The sequence below is a fragment of the Antennarius striatus genome, chromosome 8, assembly GCF_040054535.1.
Source record: "Antennarius striatus isolate MH-2024 chromosome 8, ASM4005453v1, whole genome shotgun sequence".
NCBI classification, from domain to species: Eukaryota; Metazoa; Chordata; class Actinopteri; order Lophiiformes; family Antennariidae; genus Antennarius; species Antennarius striatus.
In genome coordinates this window covers 19,737,073-19,754,935 of record NC_090783.1, presented here as the reverse complement: position 1 = coordinate 19,754,935, position 17,863 = coordinate 19,737,073, and the positions used below count along the sequence as shown (strand labels likewise).

The 17,863-nt window shown below is 42.6% G+C and overlaps 1 protein-coding gene across 7 annotated transcripts in view; it reads right to left on the bottom strand.

Annotated features, from left to right (window-relative positions):
• Positions 1-17,863, bottom strand: part of ptprdb (protein tyrosine phosphatase receptor type Db) — a 160,261-nt gene that overhangs the window by 12,707 nt on the left and 129,691 nt on the right. For 3 of the 7 annotated variants that reach the window (XM_068320868.1, XM_068320867.1, XM_068320870.1), the window contains 10 exons: positions 17,507-17,601; positions 14,079-14,335; positions 12,454-12,547; positions 7,418-7,642; positions 7,177-7,337; positions 5,505-5,516; positions 4,399-4,511; positions 4,244-4,285; positions 3,645-3,742; positions 1,576-1,699 (listed from right to left, as the gene is read on the bottom strand). In XM_068320868.1, the coding sequence (XP_068176969.1) occupies positions 1,576-1,699; positions 3,645-3,742; positions 4,244-4,285; positions 4,399-4,511; positions 5,505-5,516; positions 7,177-7,337; positions 7,418-7,642; positions 12,454-12,547; positions 14,079-14,335; positions 17,507-17,601 (1,221 nt within the window). The remainder of the gene's footprint in view (positions 1-1,575; positions 1,700-3,644; positions 3,743-4,243; positions 4,286-4,398; positions 4,512-5,504; positions 5,517-7,176; positions 7,338-7,417; positions 7,643-12,453; positions 12,548-14,078; positions 14,336-17,506; positions 17,602-17,863) is intronic. The other 4 variants (XM_068320871.1, XM_068320874.1, XM_068320872.1 and 1 more) reach the window with 2 other exon arrangements.

Here is a 17,863-nt window from a genome sequence, read left to right as displayed (position 1 = left end):
GCTTTTGTGTGTGTGTGTGTGTGTGTGTGTGTCTGTGTGTGTGTGCGTGCGTGCGTACGTGTGTGTATGTGTGTGATGTGAGCGACAGTCTATGTGTGTTTGATTTAGGATCAGTCCTGCTCATCTGCGGCCTAATACTATAATCCCAAAAATCACTGAGTCATAGCTCACACATTAACACATACAGCAAAACCCTAATGCGAACGCATTCGCACACGCACGCACGCACGCACGCACACACACACACACACACACACACACACACACCCAAGCACAGACAATCCCATCCACACAAGCACAGACAATCCCCTCCACGTGCATCAACCTATACCCTGATTCTGATTAACAGGACACAAAACTTTTGAGTCCGATAGCGGTTTACATTTACAAAAACAGAAGTGTGTAGAGCAGCGACAGGCAGCTGATTTTTTCCACTTGTAACCTGTTTTATGAACACAAGTTAGTTTCATACACTCATAAAGCCCCAAGCCTACATTGCACACACTCCACAGACACATTTAAATGACAGAAGAGTGCAGGTGGTTTATATAGCTTTTTTAAAATGGAATGGGGACAGGCGCTAAGAAGAGCTTCAACATATGTTTATCAACCTCATTCTTTAAAAAGCAAGCTTGGCTAAATGCTTTGATTCGTTACAAGTTTATTGCAAGGGACTACAGCTTAAGCACAGTGCAGACAAAACACACACATATGCTTCCATTCACTTCTTGGTTACACTGGCTTGGCACAGAGTGTGCGTTCACGTGGAAGGAACTGGAAGCACAAATACATATCTGCTTGTACACATTCTGGGCATGTGTTTTAAATCTATAAAAGAGTATGCGCATATATGTTCTTTTGTGTTTGGAAATACTCTCAAGCATGTTATTTTGTAAGTCAAAAGAAAGATAGACAGTCAGGGCTCCAGGACAGGCGGGGGTGGAAGGGCTGCTAACACATGTTCTTCCCAGATAAGGCTCATCTGTTTGGGCTAGGCCTCCCACTGCCTCCGTCTATGCACACTGAAGCTGCCAGTTTCTCTGCCTCAGGTCTTTACAAGTTGAGGTGGGTGAGGACGCTTCAGTGAGAACAGGACTGAGAGGAGATCTTTTTAAATTCATGTTTAAAATGGGAACACCATGAAAATAAATGAGTAAATGGGTGATTAAGAAAGCATGACACTAATTTATCTCCATAAAGATTTATTTGGTCAAGAAGGAGATCATATCCTTTGTGGATAACTCAGTGGGTAAGAAGAGGTTTTCTTACCAACCAATCTTGACATGGATATTTCTATCTACATTATGAAACTCATTCTGCTGTTGCCTGCATGTGTATGGCGATGTAATTCTGTATACCCCTTGGTAATTAATCCCTCCCATCCATGATGAATAATATCTCTCACACGCACAAAGTCACACATATGACCTTAATACTGTACTGGTGACACCTCTCTTTAACTTGAAGTCCTCTTTATCTTCCACTCTGAATTTTAACCCATGTATCTGTATGCCCAATTTAATCCCAAAAATTTGACCAAACTTGAACCCTGAGGTGAAGTCATAAACCGCTTACCTTCAATGCTGGAGAGTATGACCCTGGAATGGTCATAGGCAATGACATTAGCGTAGCGATTCTTTGGTTTATTGACTTCCAGGTTGGAGTTCTCCCAAGTAAACTGCTGACCGGGGTCGATGGACTTCAAGAGGAAAAAGAAAGGAAACAAATAGCAAAAAATACACAGGATTATAGTTGACTACATATCTGAGAAAATTAATATTTTAACAATTAACAATTTTCAAAATAGGATATCTAAATAAAGTTTTATATAGGCCCCTGAAATTAATGAAATCCCAGCCATAGAATAAGCCTCAATTTCACTTGTAACCATAGAAATGGAAAAAAACAACAACAATTAAAGTTCCTAAAGTTCACGTCAGGACTGTTGTGTGCAGGGGGATTTGTACAAAATACTGAACAGTATTTGGGATTGGTTTGGAGAACAAAACCAACCACCAGCTTGAGCCTTAAATCCAAATTATAGTCATGGAAACAGACATTATAAAAATAATAAAATTCCCAGGACAGCAAACTGTATCACTTCGATTTTGATCAGTTGCAGTAACTTTCCAAAGATTCTAATGTGACCATAAAAGTACAGACCGAACCTTAAAAAGATAATAAGGAAATTAGATGTGAAAGAATAATTCCGATGAAAAAAGGTGGAGAACGTTGATAAAAGCACAATACATTCCTTAGTAGGAGAGACAATGGTTGTGCTGGGCTAACACATGAAGCTCTGGGAGAGTAATTACAGTGTAACCACTGGTGTGAGCTGGAAGAGGCAGACATGAGGTCATTATAGGGCTGTCAGTGCAATTTAGCAATTCTGAATATTTTACGATAAATGCTTATGGTTTGGCCTGGGAGAAAACTGCACAGGAGTGGTACTGGATGAGTGCATGTGTGAGTGCGTGTGTGTGTGTGTGTGTGTGTGTGTGTGTGTGTGTGTGTGTGTGTGTGTGTGTGTGTGTGTGTGTGTGTGTCAGAGAGAGACTACTCGGACTGCCCAACATCATGTGTGTCTGATTATTATACCACAATTATTTCTGGCCTCTTTCTGGCCATCTCTCACTGTCTCACTCCCTAAATCCCTCCTCCATCCATCTCTCTGGTTCCCTTGTTCAGAGTTCAGTACCCAACAAAGTACGCAGTCATGCAGAGAGAATGTGACGCTACACATTGGTTCAAACACCACGATTATACAGACCTTCTTCCTCGCTGTCTTTCCCTTTGTCCTTTATCCGCTCCACCAACACTTTTATCCCAAAACATTCTTGCTCTGCTTTGCTATTCTTTGCATAATATGTCCTTATCTCCCAATATACGTACATGTTTGCTCCAACCAATTTGCCTCTCTCTTGTGGTATCCAATTAGAGCCTTACGTCTCCTTCTTCACCCAGAGGCCGACTGTCTAACTGCTTTTTTTTTACAGGGCAAAGAAAACATTTTACCACTTTAATAGCTCTCTGTGGAGCTCATTTTAATGCTAGCTCCATGTGCTACACCACCAACACTTTGGGAAATATTTCTACTGATAACTTTGCTTCTTTTTGCCATTTTTAGAACATGACGTTTAGGCACATTGTTATCCTTAGCAAGTGCCATTTTTGTCCTACATAAAATGTCCCGCAAGTTGGAGGAAACTTAAGAAACAGCTTTGTTCTTTTTATGCAAAGAATACTGATTCCTACATCTCTTGATGAGTCTGTCGATGCCTCTTCATTTCCATCTCTGTTTCATCCTCCTTCTCCACCAGAGCATAAAAATGAGGGCTTGATAACCATCTGGCTGTGAGCAAAATCTCTTTGAGCTTGCAATTTCAATTTCCTGCCTCCTATTTGTATAGATAACAAGAAGACAGTAGAGCAACGAAAATGTGCTTTATCTTTGTTCAATGAAAACTAAAAATACAGCTTAACTGAAAGGGGGATGTGACGCTCAATCCACAAACCCTTGAATTGAAATTGAAGCGGAGAAAAAAATCATGATTCAACACTAAATACTCGTATGAGTCCACCAATACCCCAGTGAATTTTGCTAAGTTGAAGATTTTTTCAGAGCCGACGATCAGCATTCTCACCTCATACTCTTGAGAGAACTTGAGATTATCATTTGCCTTCAGGCGCTCAATATGATCTGCCAACTCAGAGATGGGGACGGGTGGATGACTTGCCATGCCTGCCGAGCACAAAAATGGAGAAAGATGTCATTTTATACATGCAATAATTTGGGAGGAGACTACTGAGAAGGAGGTTTCTCATAGGAGGTGTTCTGTCCATTGTCAGTTGAGGAAACATGAAAGTGTTTTTTCGTTAAGTGACCATGTTTTAAATCCAGATAGATAGGAAGAAGAATAATGTGCGTGTTGTGAAAGTTACTGAGCCACAATAACATGTCCTCAGATAAATGCACACTGCTGAGGAAAAAAAAATGAAAATGACACAGGTAGTTAAACATTTAGAATGGATTTTAGGGGGGGGGGGGTGTTAAAGATTATTCCAGAGGTATGCGGATGAAATGTTGTCAATTCAAGCAGCTTCATCCTAGATGGGATGGAAGTTTAGTTAGCGTAAAAATGGCAAAGAAAGAAAAAAAGAAAGCAAAAAGAAAGAAAGAAATGTTAAGAAGGAAAACAATGTCAGCAGGAAAAAGATCTATGGCAAACTAAGACCAACTAACTTGACAAACGTTGATAACCGCGGTACACTGATACACGGTAGGCTGGAAAGGGAAACAACATCACAGTTATAAATACAGCTAATATATTTCTTTTAAATTTACATGAACTACACATGCTGTTCATGCCTGTGTGTCTAAAGGTGTGCAGAATTTACCTGGAGTCTGGAAGTTGATTCTGCGTAGCTCTACCGGATCAGTGGGGTGGTGGGAAGACATAGCTTTGCTGCATGGGAAACTGCCTTTCCTTCCCTCAGCCTCAGCCCTTTTCCTGTAATAAAAGATCAACATGTAATGATTATGTCACCTTTCACTCAGGAAAATTAAACTTTTTTGCTTCATTATAAATGCTGAACATTTGCAGGTATTGCTACCGTTTCAGGAAATGGAATCTTCTTGTTTTCCTTTTGGCTTTTCCCTTCAGGGGTCGCCACAGCGAATCAGTTGCCTCCATCTAACCCTGTCTTCTGCATCCTCTTGTCTCACACCAACTACCTTCATGTCCTCTTTCACTACATCCATAAACCTCCTCTTTGGTCTTCCTCTAGGCCTCCTGCCTGGCAGTTCAAAACTCAGCATCCTTCTACCAATATAATCACTATCTCTCCTCTGGACATGTCCAAACCATCTCAGTCTGGCCTCTCTGATACTTCTTTTATTTAGCTTTATTACAGTACTTTGCTTTTTTCTACTGTACTATATTGAGACAAATACAGTCAAAGAAGGCCATTTTATCTAGAGAACACTTCTTAATGGGAGAAATGCCCTGGCGTGTCTGACTAATTTGTAAATAGCTTGTCTATAATTGAAGGGACTTTAACTTCACCTAGCATTGTACATTTTTTTTCTAAATGTTATGTAAAATGACATCAGTGTTAGCCAATGAATAATTTTAAAGTATTAATATTTTCACAACCCTGATGCACCACTGATATCTGCAATCATTTTTGTCGTTCTAAAGGTGTAATTACGTTTTTTGATCTTTGGTAAGAAATCACAAAAAAGGAAAAACATACAGTGCATATGCCACATTATTCCCGATATTTATAATCTCATCGCACTGTGTGCCCTATGTCTTCATGAAATGCACTAGATCAACATCAGGTGTACAATTTCTTCATCACACTGCATGCTATTATACAGTCATCAAAATCTATGAAGTTAATCCTACTGGGATCTATTATCAAAGCACTCTTTGAAAAGACTTTGCAAGGAAAATACACCTGTAGGACAGATGAGATGTTAATAGGTGTTGTTTGTTTACCTGTCAGGTTTGCTGGATCCAAACACAGAGAGGAGCGGATAAAAGAACAGACAAAGATGAATAACATTAGTGTCCAATCAACAACCACGAGGGACTAAAGTAATACTGAACTCATCATTCTACCCATCTCATTAAAACTAATCACTTTCTTATCATAGCTTTAGATATGCTAAATACCACCCTACACACAAACATAATCAGTGAATGTAAATTCAAATGACAAAATGGCTTTTCGATTTAAGACAATGATGCATACAAATGATCTCCCACTACATCCACTAAATCGCCACTATACAATAACATACTGGAAAAATATGCTGAAGACGTCAACAGAGCCACAAGTATGACAATAATGGCTATGGATCACCATCAGTGTGACAAATAAGGTTGATAATTTTGTAATGCCACATTCACAGCGGTCATATGTGTGTACTAGCAAAGCTGTACAAGAAGAGATGATTATTATGAATAATGCTAATGAGTTTACTGTTATTCTCCCCATCTGGTGTGTTAGTTTTCTTCATTGAATATAATTTTATATGTAGAACAGAGGAAAGAAACCACACAGATACATGTCTGTGAACTGTCAGCATAACTCAGATGTGATTAGAACGCCAGATGCTAGTCCTGTATGACTGATTCATAGTGGAATCACATTACCAACCAACTGAACTGTAAGTATGGTTTATTATATTACTACATAAGGGGGAAACAAATATGCTAAAAGGGAGGCAAGTTCATATGAAGCATGAGAAAGAAGTCAAGTTAAGTTTTTAAACTACTGTATTCACCATTATTCATTTTCCTTCCTGAAATCAGAATGGTTTCTAGAAATTACCAATTTGAAAACAGAAACAAGACAATGACAGTGAATTATAGGATTCTTTTCATCTTCTCTTTTCCATGTTTGATTTGGGTTGCTAATTTATTATCATACTAGAATAATGATATAATAATATAATTTTATAAGTTTGGTATGAAAGTGCGCATCTGCTTAAGAGATTACTGTCATTATGCCTTTTCTATGACTTTTCTCTGTTAAACACAGTGTATTTTTGTCTATTTGATTTCCGTCCTCATTTTCTCATCAGTCAGTCTATTACTTTCTCAGCTCTGTCCACCCTAATCAAGACAAGTGCATACATAAAATACATACTGAAAAACTCCTGATTTTCAACCAATGAAATAAGTGTTCAATAAAGCTACAGTACACTTCCTACCTTGAAATTATGGGTTTTGATTGGTATGATGACTGCATTTTCTGAATAAAAAATTTCACTATAAACATGGATTCTAGAGATGATATTAGCACAGAATTTAAAGGTTTTATGACAAATGATTTGGAGATTTCAGAAAAAGTTGTATAAATTGTTAGAGAATGAGTCTGACATTGAGTCAGTGATGTTGAGTCAATTCTGGATGACAGGGACAATGGCATTCTTGTGAGATTGGAAGAGATAGGAAGCATTGCGGATAATGATAATTTACTTTTGGTAATTATTAAAGTTATGTCTGTTACTGCATGATTGGGTTTTTTGATAGTTACAACAGCAGCAGCCATATATTCTCAGTGCATTAAGCCAATATGGCTAAGATTTCAGACAGCAGCCCAAGATGGCTACCAGGGAGGAACGGGTCAAACAATCTCATAGCTCCATCATACTCTAGTTACCTCTTGAAAAGGAGAATAGCAATGACGATGCAGACAATGAAGATGACAGCAAGCACAGGCCCCACCACCCACAAAAGTCCCTCTTCCTCATCCACGATTGGCTGAGGATCCACATCCGATGAGACCATTGGATCAGAATAAGGGCTAGTGGCATACATAGTCTGAAAATGGAAGTGATTTTTATCAAATTTTATCCAAATGTTTGTTTACATTTACTAAGAGGATTGAACTTCTTACTCACATTTTCAGAGAGGTCTAGAAGCGCAAGCACAAAGAAAACATACTCCTGTCCATTGTGCAGTGGACGATTGCGGAAGTCCCCATAGTTTCGTCCATCTCCTAGAGTGAACTCCACTGGAAGGGTCTTGAAGTGAGCAGTGACGTAGGCTCTTGGATCTGATTGGCCAGCCTGTCTGCGTATGCGGAGGGCACGACTAACACTTGTCCTGTTGATCTCCTTCAGGAGCTGAAAGGAAAGAAAAAAGCATTTACTTTTTGACAATTTTTAATCGACAAAAAAAGTCACTAGTGAAGGAATAATACAGCTGTTTAGAATATTATCAGCTACATCCAAAAAGTCTTACTCCATAACTATATCATGACTGCATTTATCCATTGAGAGTGAGCTCCATAATATCAGAAAGGAACATGCATGATGTGCTTTTAGAGCTGTCTAAAGGAGATGAAAAGGAGTCTTTAGCAAAAAGATTTGGGAGGGAAATGTAAGATTATATTTTTGGGTGAATAGGTAGTGACTGGCCAGGATAGCTACATTTCAAGAAAAATGCGTTGTCAGATACAATATTAATATTAATAATTGTAACATGGATTTTTACATGTTTTGATGCATTTTTATGCTTTAATAAAACATTTATGTCTGAATTTTGGGGGTCTTGGAACAGATTAGGGCATTTGCATGGAAAACGCGTCTCTACTTAACGAAATTTTCTACTTACGAAATTTCTTCCAGAAGTAATTAATTTCATAAGTAGAGGTACCACTGTGTATATATATATATATATATATATATATATATATATATATATATATAAAAGATGCTCGCCAGCATACATGGAAAGGCACAACCAAGTAGCTGTGATAGTGTACAGGAACATCTGTACCCATTATGGACTAGAAGTACCCAAATCCCAATGGGACATACCACAGAAGGTGGTTGAGAACGACACGGCTAAGATCCTGTGGGACTTCAGCTTCCAGACCAGCTGCTGGCTAACAAACCGGATATAGTGGTGATGGACAAAGAGCAGAAGAGAGCAGTGGTGATAGATGTGGCGATTCCAGCTGACGCCAACATCAGGAAGAAGGAACACGAAAAGATTGAGAAGTATGAAGGGTTGAAAGAACAACTGGAACAGATGTGGAAGGTCAAGGTTAATGTGGTCCCTGTGGTAGTAGGAACACTTGGGGCAGTGACCCCCAAACTGGAAGAGTGGCTCCAGCAGATTCCTGGAACAACATCTGAAGCCTCAGTCCAGAAGAGCGCAGTCCTAGGAACAGCTAAGATACTGCGCAGAACCCTCAGACTCCCAGGCCTCTGGTAGAGGACCCGAGCTTGAGGATGACACACAGATACCACCCCACAAGGGTGAGAGGGACATTTGTGTGTGTGTGTGTGTGTGTGTGTGTGTATACTGTATATATAGTCAGCTCAGTTTTTCATCCATCCATCTTCCACTGCTTACCCGTAGTCGGGTCACAGGGGATGGCAGCTTCAACAGGGAGCCCCAAACTTCCCTTTCCCCGGCCACATCCACCAGCTCTGACTGGGGGATCTCAAGGTGTTCCCAGGCCAGTGTCTAGATATAATCCCTCCACCTGGTACTAGGTCTGGCCAGAGGCCTCCTCCCAGCTGGTTGTGCCAGGAACACCTTTCTAGGATGGCACCCTAGAGGCACCCATACGAGATGCCCAAACCACCTTAGCTGACTCCTTTCCACACGAAGGAGCAGTGGCTCTACTCTGAGCCCCTCGCGGATAGCAGTGTTTCTCTCCCTATCTCTAAAGGAGACACCTGAGAAAGCCCATTTCCGCCACTTGTATCCGTGATCTCTCTTTCGGTCATGACCCATTGCTCATGACCATAGGTAGGAACGAAGACTGAACGGTAGATAGGGAGCTTTGCCTCTCGGGTTAGCTCCTTCTTTGTGTCAACAGTGCGGTAAAGCAACTGCAATACCGCTTCCGTTGTCCCAATTCTCCATCCAATCTTGCACTCCATTGTTCCCTCACCCGTGAACAGGACCCCAAGATACTTAAACTCCTTCATTTGTGGAAGCACCTCATTCTCCACTTGGAGAAGGCAGTTCATGGGCTTCCTGCTGAGGACCATGGCCTCAGATTTGGAGGTGCTAATCCTCATCCCCGCTGCTTCACACTTGGCTGCAAACTGGACCAGTGAGTGCTGCAGGTCACAGGCCGATGACGCAAACAGGACCACATCGTCTGCAAAGAGCAGCAATGCAATCTTCAGCCCACCAAACTGTAAACGCTCCTCACCACGACTAAGCCTCGATATCCTGTCCATGAAAATCACAAACAGAATTGGTGACTAAGCGCAGCCCTGGCGAGGGCCAACAGCCACATGGAACAAGTCCGCCTTACTGTCAAGAACCCGAACAGAGCTCTCACTTTGGGCATACAGGGATTGCATGACCCTGAGGAGAGGCCCCCTCACCCCGTACTCCTGCAGTAACTCCCACAGTATATTCCTGGGGACCCGATTGTACGCCTTCTCCAAGTCCACAAAACACATGTAGACTGGAATGGCATACTCCCAAGCCTCTTCTAGGATCCCTGCGAGATCCTGGTCCGCTGTTCCACGACCAGGACGGAACCTACATTGTTCCTCCTCAATCTGAGGTTCAACAATCGGCCGGACCCTCCTTTCCAGAACCTTGGAGTAAACTTTCCCAGGGAGGCTGAGGACTGTGATGCCCCTGTAGTTGGCACACACCCTCTGATCCCCATTTTTAAAAAGAGGAACCACCACCCCAGTCTGCCACTGTTTCGGCACTGTCCTAGACTTCCAAGCCATGTTAAAGAGGAGTGTCATCCATGACAGCCCCTCAACATCCAGAGCCTTCAGCATTTCCGGGCTAATCTCATCAACACCCAGGGCTTTGCCACTGTGAAGTTGTTTAACTTCCTCGGTGACTTCGCCCAGAGAAATTGACTCGAATCCCCCATCATCCTCCATCCTCTGCCTCTGCAACAAAGGACGGGTCAGTTGGGATAGTTGGATTCAGGAGTTCCTCAAAGTGTCCCTTCCACCGACTGACAACCTCCTCAGTTGAGGTCAACAGTGTCCCATCCTTGCCATATACAGCTAGGATGGTCCCCCGTTTCCCCCTCCTGAGGTGTCGGACAGTCCTCCAGAACAACTTTGATGCCGCCCGATAGTCCTTCTCCATGGCCTCTCCGAACTCCTCCCACACCCTCTGTTTTGCCTCTATCACAGCCAAGGCTGCAGTTCTTTTGGCCTGTCGGTACCCTGCGACTGCTTCAGGAGTCCCCAGGGACAACATGCCCCTGAAGGCCTCCTTCTTCAGTTGTACTGTTTCCCTGACCACCGGGATCCACCACGGTGTTACTGCCCCTTGAGGCACACAAGACCTTGAGACCACAGCTCTCAGCTTCAGCTTCAGCAACAGAAGCTTTGAACATCAACCAATCAGGTTCGATGCCCCCAGCCTCCACGGGGATGCACAAGAAGCTCTTTTGGAGGAGTGAATTGAAGGCCTCACAGACAGAGTCGCCCTCCAGACGTTCCCAGTTCACCCGCACTACTCGTTTGGGCAAACCAGGTCTATCCAAAGGTTTCCTCCGCCAACAGACCCAACTCACCACCAGGTGGTGATCAGTTGACAGCTCTGCCTCTCTCATCACTCAAGTGTCCAAAACACATGGTCGGGGGTCAGATGATACGATCACAAGATCAATCATTGACCTCCGACGTAGGGTGTTCTGGTACCAGGTACACTTATAAGCATCCTTGTGTTCGAACATGATGTTAGTTATGAACAGTTCGTGACTAGCACAGAAGTCCAATAACAATAACACTGCTCGGGTTTAGACCAGGGAGGCCTTTCCTCCCAATCACGCCCCTCCAGGTGTCTCCATCACTGCCGAGGTGTGCATTGAAGTAACCCAGCAGAACAATGGAGTCCTCTACAGGCATCCCGTTAAGGACCCCATTTAGGGACCCCAAGAAGGCCGAATACTCTGAGCTGATATTTGGCGCATACGCACAAACAACAGTCTGAGTTTTCCCTCCCACTGCCTTAAGGGGTAGGGAGGCAACCCTCTCATCCACTGGGGTAAACTCCAACACAGCGGCCCACAGCTCGTGAATATCCCCACACCTACCTTGCACCTCACGCAACTCCAGAGTAAAACAAGTTCCACCCCCTATCCACGAGGTAGGATCCAGAACTGAGTTGTGCATGGGGTTAAGCCCCATCAGATCCAGCTGGCAATGCTCCACCTCCTACAGAAGCTCCGGCTCTTTCACTGCCAGCTTTGCCGCCCGGTTCTGGTCCGTTATGACTCCTGTCGTCACTTTAACCCAACCCGACGCCATCGATCTGCCCTGCGGATGATTGGTCCACTGTGCAGATTTTTTTCAGTTTTCTCATCATATCATTACACGTAAAAGCAATAGTCTGATTAGATTCACCCTCATCAGATGAGTCTGTGAGCATGAACAAACCCCTAGAACTTGGAATCACATTGGCATAATTGTTAGTTTGGTTGAAGAAGAAGACATTGTCATTACATAAAAGTAAGAAAAATGAAGTTCACCTCATCTAACAATGGCAACGCATCATTTGGGATTCAAAAGTAGGACAAACCCTACCTCTAAAAAATAAATATAGATATTCAAATTGAGTCACAACTTTTTGAGGAATCCCGCCAACAGACAAGCAACCCAATGCCGGCAAAAATCATTATGTCCTTAAAATAATGACACAACCCTGCTTAGAGGCAGTGGAAGTGAAAACTGATTTATATGCTTAACCATGCATGACTGTTCTGTAACTGAGAAAAACTATGATCTATCTGATCATTTAATAATATAGATGGAAATAATAATTTTATAAGTTTGTAAGGATCCACTCTTGCAATTAAAAATGATAATGACCATCACCCCAAGTATTAACATCATTTCTCTCAACATCAGTATTACATTATGATGGTTTATTAAGACTATAATTAAACTATTAATTATTTTAATCTCCCATTTCATATGTGACTCACCTCATCCAGGTTCATTTGGTCGGGCTCCTCCCAGGGATTCAAGAACTTTCCTCCTCTTTGTTTTCTCAATGGGACCACCACCACGTAGTAACCCCTGTAACACAGCATGCACTGAAGAATCACAAGATGAACTCACACCCTTTTCAATGGCTATTTCGGCTCCAGAAGAAACACCCTTGTTTAGCCATAAGCACGTAGTCAAGTTTAGCATAAAGACTGAAAGCAAGTGGGAAAAGCTTAAGGGCTCAGCTGCATTGTTATTATATTAAGCAAAAATGATGCTTTAAATGGACTTTGTGACTCTTTAAGGGTTCCTGTTTTACTGCTTCAGGTGTTCAGAAAATCCTGTTGTTGAAACGGGCTGTTGTTGAAACCTCCATATTTCCAAGCGATTTCGAGTGATGTTGATCGTCTAACTAGATTTTTGGCAGAATGTGACAGAGGATATTTTCTAAATGTCACACTTCTGCTTTTGTGTTCATCTTCATGGGGTAATGTATCATTTCTATGGCACATAACTGCAGCAGCTGTGACACTACTGTCTTTTTTTTGTGTAAATGTAATGTCTGAATGCCATGGGAAAAAAGCAAACAAACACAATCAGAGGAGAAGGAGAATCTGTCAGATGTAGACAGCAAAGAAGGCACAGATGCATCAGTCAGTGGTTCCTAATAAATGACTCATTCCAGTACTCCTAGCTCAGATTTAATATACCAATACACCGCTATGGCACGTGACAAAGTAGAAACATTGCATTATTTATGCCCAACATGAGACACTGATAAATTGTCATAACTTGAATAACAAGCAAGACAAAACATGACAAATGATATGTGCTTATATCTGGCATTTCTTTTTAGAAAACAGACACTTTGATCAATGCAGAAGAAATGTTACCTAATTTGAACATCAATTAGAGTTTGTGCACCAATCTGTTATTAGGAGACTAAAGTTACTCATGACTGATGAGCAAACAAAAGAATAAGACAAACTCTGAAATGGTTGTAATGTGACAGGAACAAACATCAGGAAATTGTCTCTGAGCACAACTGAGAAGCAATGGACTAAATCAGCTTGTGCTTTAAAGCTGAATGACTGTGACAACTTGGTATCCATTCTTGTACCGTTGGTTATAAAAGCAGATGCAATTATCAGATTTGTGCTTTAATTGGCCTGTTGTGGGAGCTCTCATTCTTATTTTGCTGCCAACTCAACATCCCTTCTGATACGCTAAATAATAAAAAACTGCAGTAGGAGAGAAAAGAAATTAGACGAAATTACACAGGTCTGTAGAGCAATTAATTTCAAAATAGCTTAATTGGAGCAATTCTGCATAGGTTGTTAAAAATAAATTAAGATTAAGTCACTTTATTATCCACACAATGGGGAAATTGTGTTTACACTACACTTGTACATGCATATATAAATATATATATAGATATATATATATGTTTTAGTTAGAGCACACACAAACACTGTATACAGGCCCCTGAACAAACACAACACACTAGGGGCCTGTTGGCATGCAATTAATAACAACAGTCAGTACTGCATGAAGTTCATACTTTACACCAGACTTTTTTTTCCTCTCCACTGAACTTAACTCTTTAATTAAATATCACTACCTGACTTTTGCTGTGGTCTGCACAGTTGGTAGCTGCACAGTCACCATGCCATCTGCATTGGTCTTTCCTATCACCGTGGGCTTGGTCTTCAGGATGTCTGGGGCAGTGGTGGCAGTGACACGGTGCTGCAGACCCCCAGCACTGTTGGCCCGATTGGTAAGCAGAAATGAGTATTGGGTGTCTGGCTCCAAACCAGTGATCAGCTTCTGAGTCTGCTTTCCATCCACTTCCACAGACTGGCCCTTTCCATACAAGATCTGGACACAAGGAGCGTCATAGTTTGAGCATTCCACAAGCATACTTACATCAGAAAGTGCAAACATAAGTTCTGAAATAGAGCCTAAGGTCTTTTGTTGTTTCAATAAACACACAAAAAACATTTCTTTGTTAAATTTGATTGTTAATTAGATCCTAAATCTCCATGGTTTTGCGTAATGTAGCAACAGAGGCAGCAGCAGCTGCAACAACAACAACAAAAACAACCAACAGCAACAAACAACTGCATATAATATCATAATAATAGTACAAAATTTAAGAATAAGGTTTTCAGCAACATTGGGGCCCCACAAGGGACTGGTTTCCCTCCCTTTCTGTTTACCCTTTACGCCACGGACTTAAACTACCACGCAGACACTTGTCACCTCCAGAAGTTTTCAAATGACACAGCAGTGGTTGGATGTATCAGCAATGGTGAAGAGACTGAGTACAGGACTGCTGTGGACAAATTTGACACGTGGAATGGGGAAAACTACCTAAAACTCAACTTGGCAAAGATGAAGGAACTGGTAGTGAACTTGAGGAGGATGAAGGGACAGGTAACCCCAGTCTACATTCAAGGGGTCAATGTAGACATTGTTGAGGACTACAAGTACTTGGGGGTCCACCTTGACAATAAGCTAGACTGAGGGAGGCACACGGGCGACCTCTACAAGAAGGGTCAAAGTCGTCTCTCTTTCCCGAGGAGGCTGCGGTCTTTCAATGTCCGCACACCATGCTGATGATGTTCTATAAGTCTGTGGTGGCTGGTGCTTTACTCTATGCTGTGATGTGCTGGAGCAGTGATCTGAGGGTGTTGGACGCCAAGAGACTGGACAGACTGATCCGCAGGGCTGGTGACATTGATGGAGTGAAGTTAGACTCACTCACTACAGTGTTGGATAGGACGACATTGTTCAAATTAATGGCCATCTTGGACAGTGAGTACCACCCACTGAACAGACCAATGATGGGAGAAATGAGTATGATCAGTAGCACAATGACCTTTCCTAAATATACTACAGAATGTGAAAAGAAATTTTCCGTCTGTGGCCATCAAACTGTACAATGCCTCACTTTGACTGTCAAGCAGTGATGAGGAATGAAACAGACAGTAAATCTGCATATCTGTACATATATTTATATTATTCTATTTATTATCTTATTTATAATTTAATTTGCTCTTTTTTAGTAATCCTTACTTCCTTATTCTTATTCTGACCTTGGCCTTATGTTTTGAAACAGAGCAGTTGTAACAAAAATATTTTTTTCCTCAGGGATCAAAAAAGGATTCTGATTCTGATAATATAATCAGTCAGTGTGACGTTGTAAAACCTGGCAGAGTTGTAAATTCGGAGCTTTGTCTTGAGATCTGATGAGGTCTGATGCTAGCAGAGTGGTTTCCAGAGAGAATGCAGTTTGCTTCAGTTGTTATGATGTTGCAATCAGAGTCTTTCACCAGGGCTGCCCTGTCCCGTCTTGATGCATGGGCCATTGCGGGCTTGGCGCAGTAGAGTGAAGACACAGCTCATGTGTTGGTATTGGCTGCGGACTCCAGATGTTCAGCTTCTGCTTGCCAGAACTTCTCTCTCTCCTCAGCTATGGCCACATTGTGAATGTGGTTCAGTTTCTGGTACTCGGTCAGGTCGCCTTGGAGCTTGACCTGGCGCCGGTGGTCGATGATATGGAGTGTCCTCTCCGATATCCAAGGCTTTTAGGGATTGGGAGCATCCAAGGACATTATGAGCTGACTGGATGACACTATCCTTGAGGGTCTGCTAGTTCGACACCTTGTCAGTGGCCAGGGCATTAAAGGTGCGGCGGATGGAGCAACCAAAATCAGTGGTGATGTTTGGATCACTGAGTAGACAGGAGTCCAGGCGAGGTCGAGTCGTGATGTGCTGGTAGGCTTGCAGCTTTAACTTAAGCTGGGCTGCCAGCAGGCGGTGGTCAGTGTTGCCAAGCTCTGCTCCTCTGTACACATGGCAGTTAGTGAAAAACTGCCATGTGTTGGGAGATGAAGATGTGGTCCAACACTTTCCTGTTTCTGCCATCTGAGCTGTACCATGTCCAGTGATGGATCAGTTTCCGGTGAAGCCAGGTGACAGCGACGCAGAGGTTGTTGTAGTGGCAGAGAAGGAGAACGTTGTGTCCGTGGTCATTTGTAAGCCTGTCAAGCAATGGTTGTGCCGACAGGTGAGCCTGTGAATCGATGACTGCTGGAATGAGTGGCATTTGCGTAAGTGAGAATAATGGTGGTGTCGTGTGGTGGGGCTTGGCCAACAGCCTGATGGAATTGGTCAAAGAATGCATCCTTCGCATCAGTGACATCGGTGGGAGCCAAGGCAACAATGACTGCCATCTTGCCGTGTTGGTGGAGAAAGTGGTCCAACAACAGTCTGTCACTCATAGGAGTTCAGCTGATGAGGCACCTATGGAGGGCCTTTGGGAAAGCAAGTGCAACGCCACAGAGGCCTGTCCATCTCTTGGGGCTGCTCCAGATGCAGCAGGTTCATCTGCTGTTGTTTCGCCATTGCCTTGCCATTGTACTTCACAGAGTCCTGCCAAAGTGATGTTATAGCGGCTGAGCTCTCGGGACAGCAGAGTGGCAGCTCCCAGGCAAAGGAGGGTCTGGACATTCCATGTGGAGACATGGGTCTTATGAAGAAGGTTGATCTGTATTCGTTGGTCGGGGGCAGGCTGGGGTCCATTATCGTGTTGGTCAGTCCGGCTTCTTTTTCTGGTCAGTTTCGTAACAAAGCGGTTTCTCCTGGGTGGGTTGTTAGCCCTCTGCAGGGTAGTTGGCTGGTGGGGCTGCCACCTCACAGCGTGGCGACACACTGGGGTCTTTGTTTGTCTGGAACCTATCCCGGAGACCAGCCCGCCATGGGTGACCCAAGCTCCCGACGGTATCGCTCTCCAGGGTCACTGGAACAAATAACCCCCTCGCCACGCCAAGGCCAGACCCAAGAGAGGGTGATGTTTTCATAATATAATAAATCACATAAACTCACAATGTGAAGATAAATAGTAGTACCATTAGAAACTGATGACTTTTCTATTTGAATGCCAGTGTTATGTTTTGTTTAAACAATATTCAACAGCTGGCCTATTTGAATAAGATTTTTACTCAAATTTAACATAAAGCAAAGGATAAATTAAAATATACTAACGGTGAATGGCTGGACAGGGTTCTTGTCTCGAATCTCCCATGAGAGCAGGACGGAGTTCTTCATGGCAGCCTTTACTCTGAAGTTTGTTGCAAAAACTAAGGAAGAAAAACAAAAACACAACCGATAAAAATTAATAGGATTCCAGTCTTATTTAATCTCTCTGCTAAAGCAAAACCCTTACCTGCATGCCACTCTCCGAAACCAGAATTAAGAGAACTACCTGCTCTGTTCAACACAAAGCAAATGTGACTGTACAGTCACACTCATGAATCTTACCTTTTTTTGGGAAAGAGATGTTTGGTCTAAGACTACAGTGACAAGACAACGAAAAAGGACACTTAGGATGCTGTCGCCAGA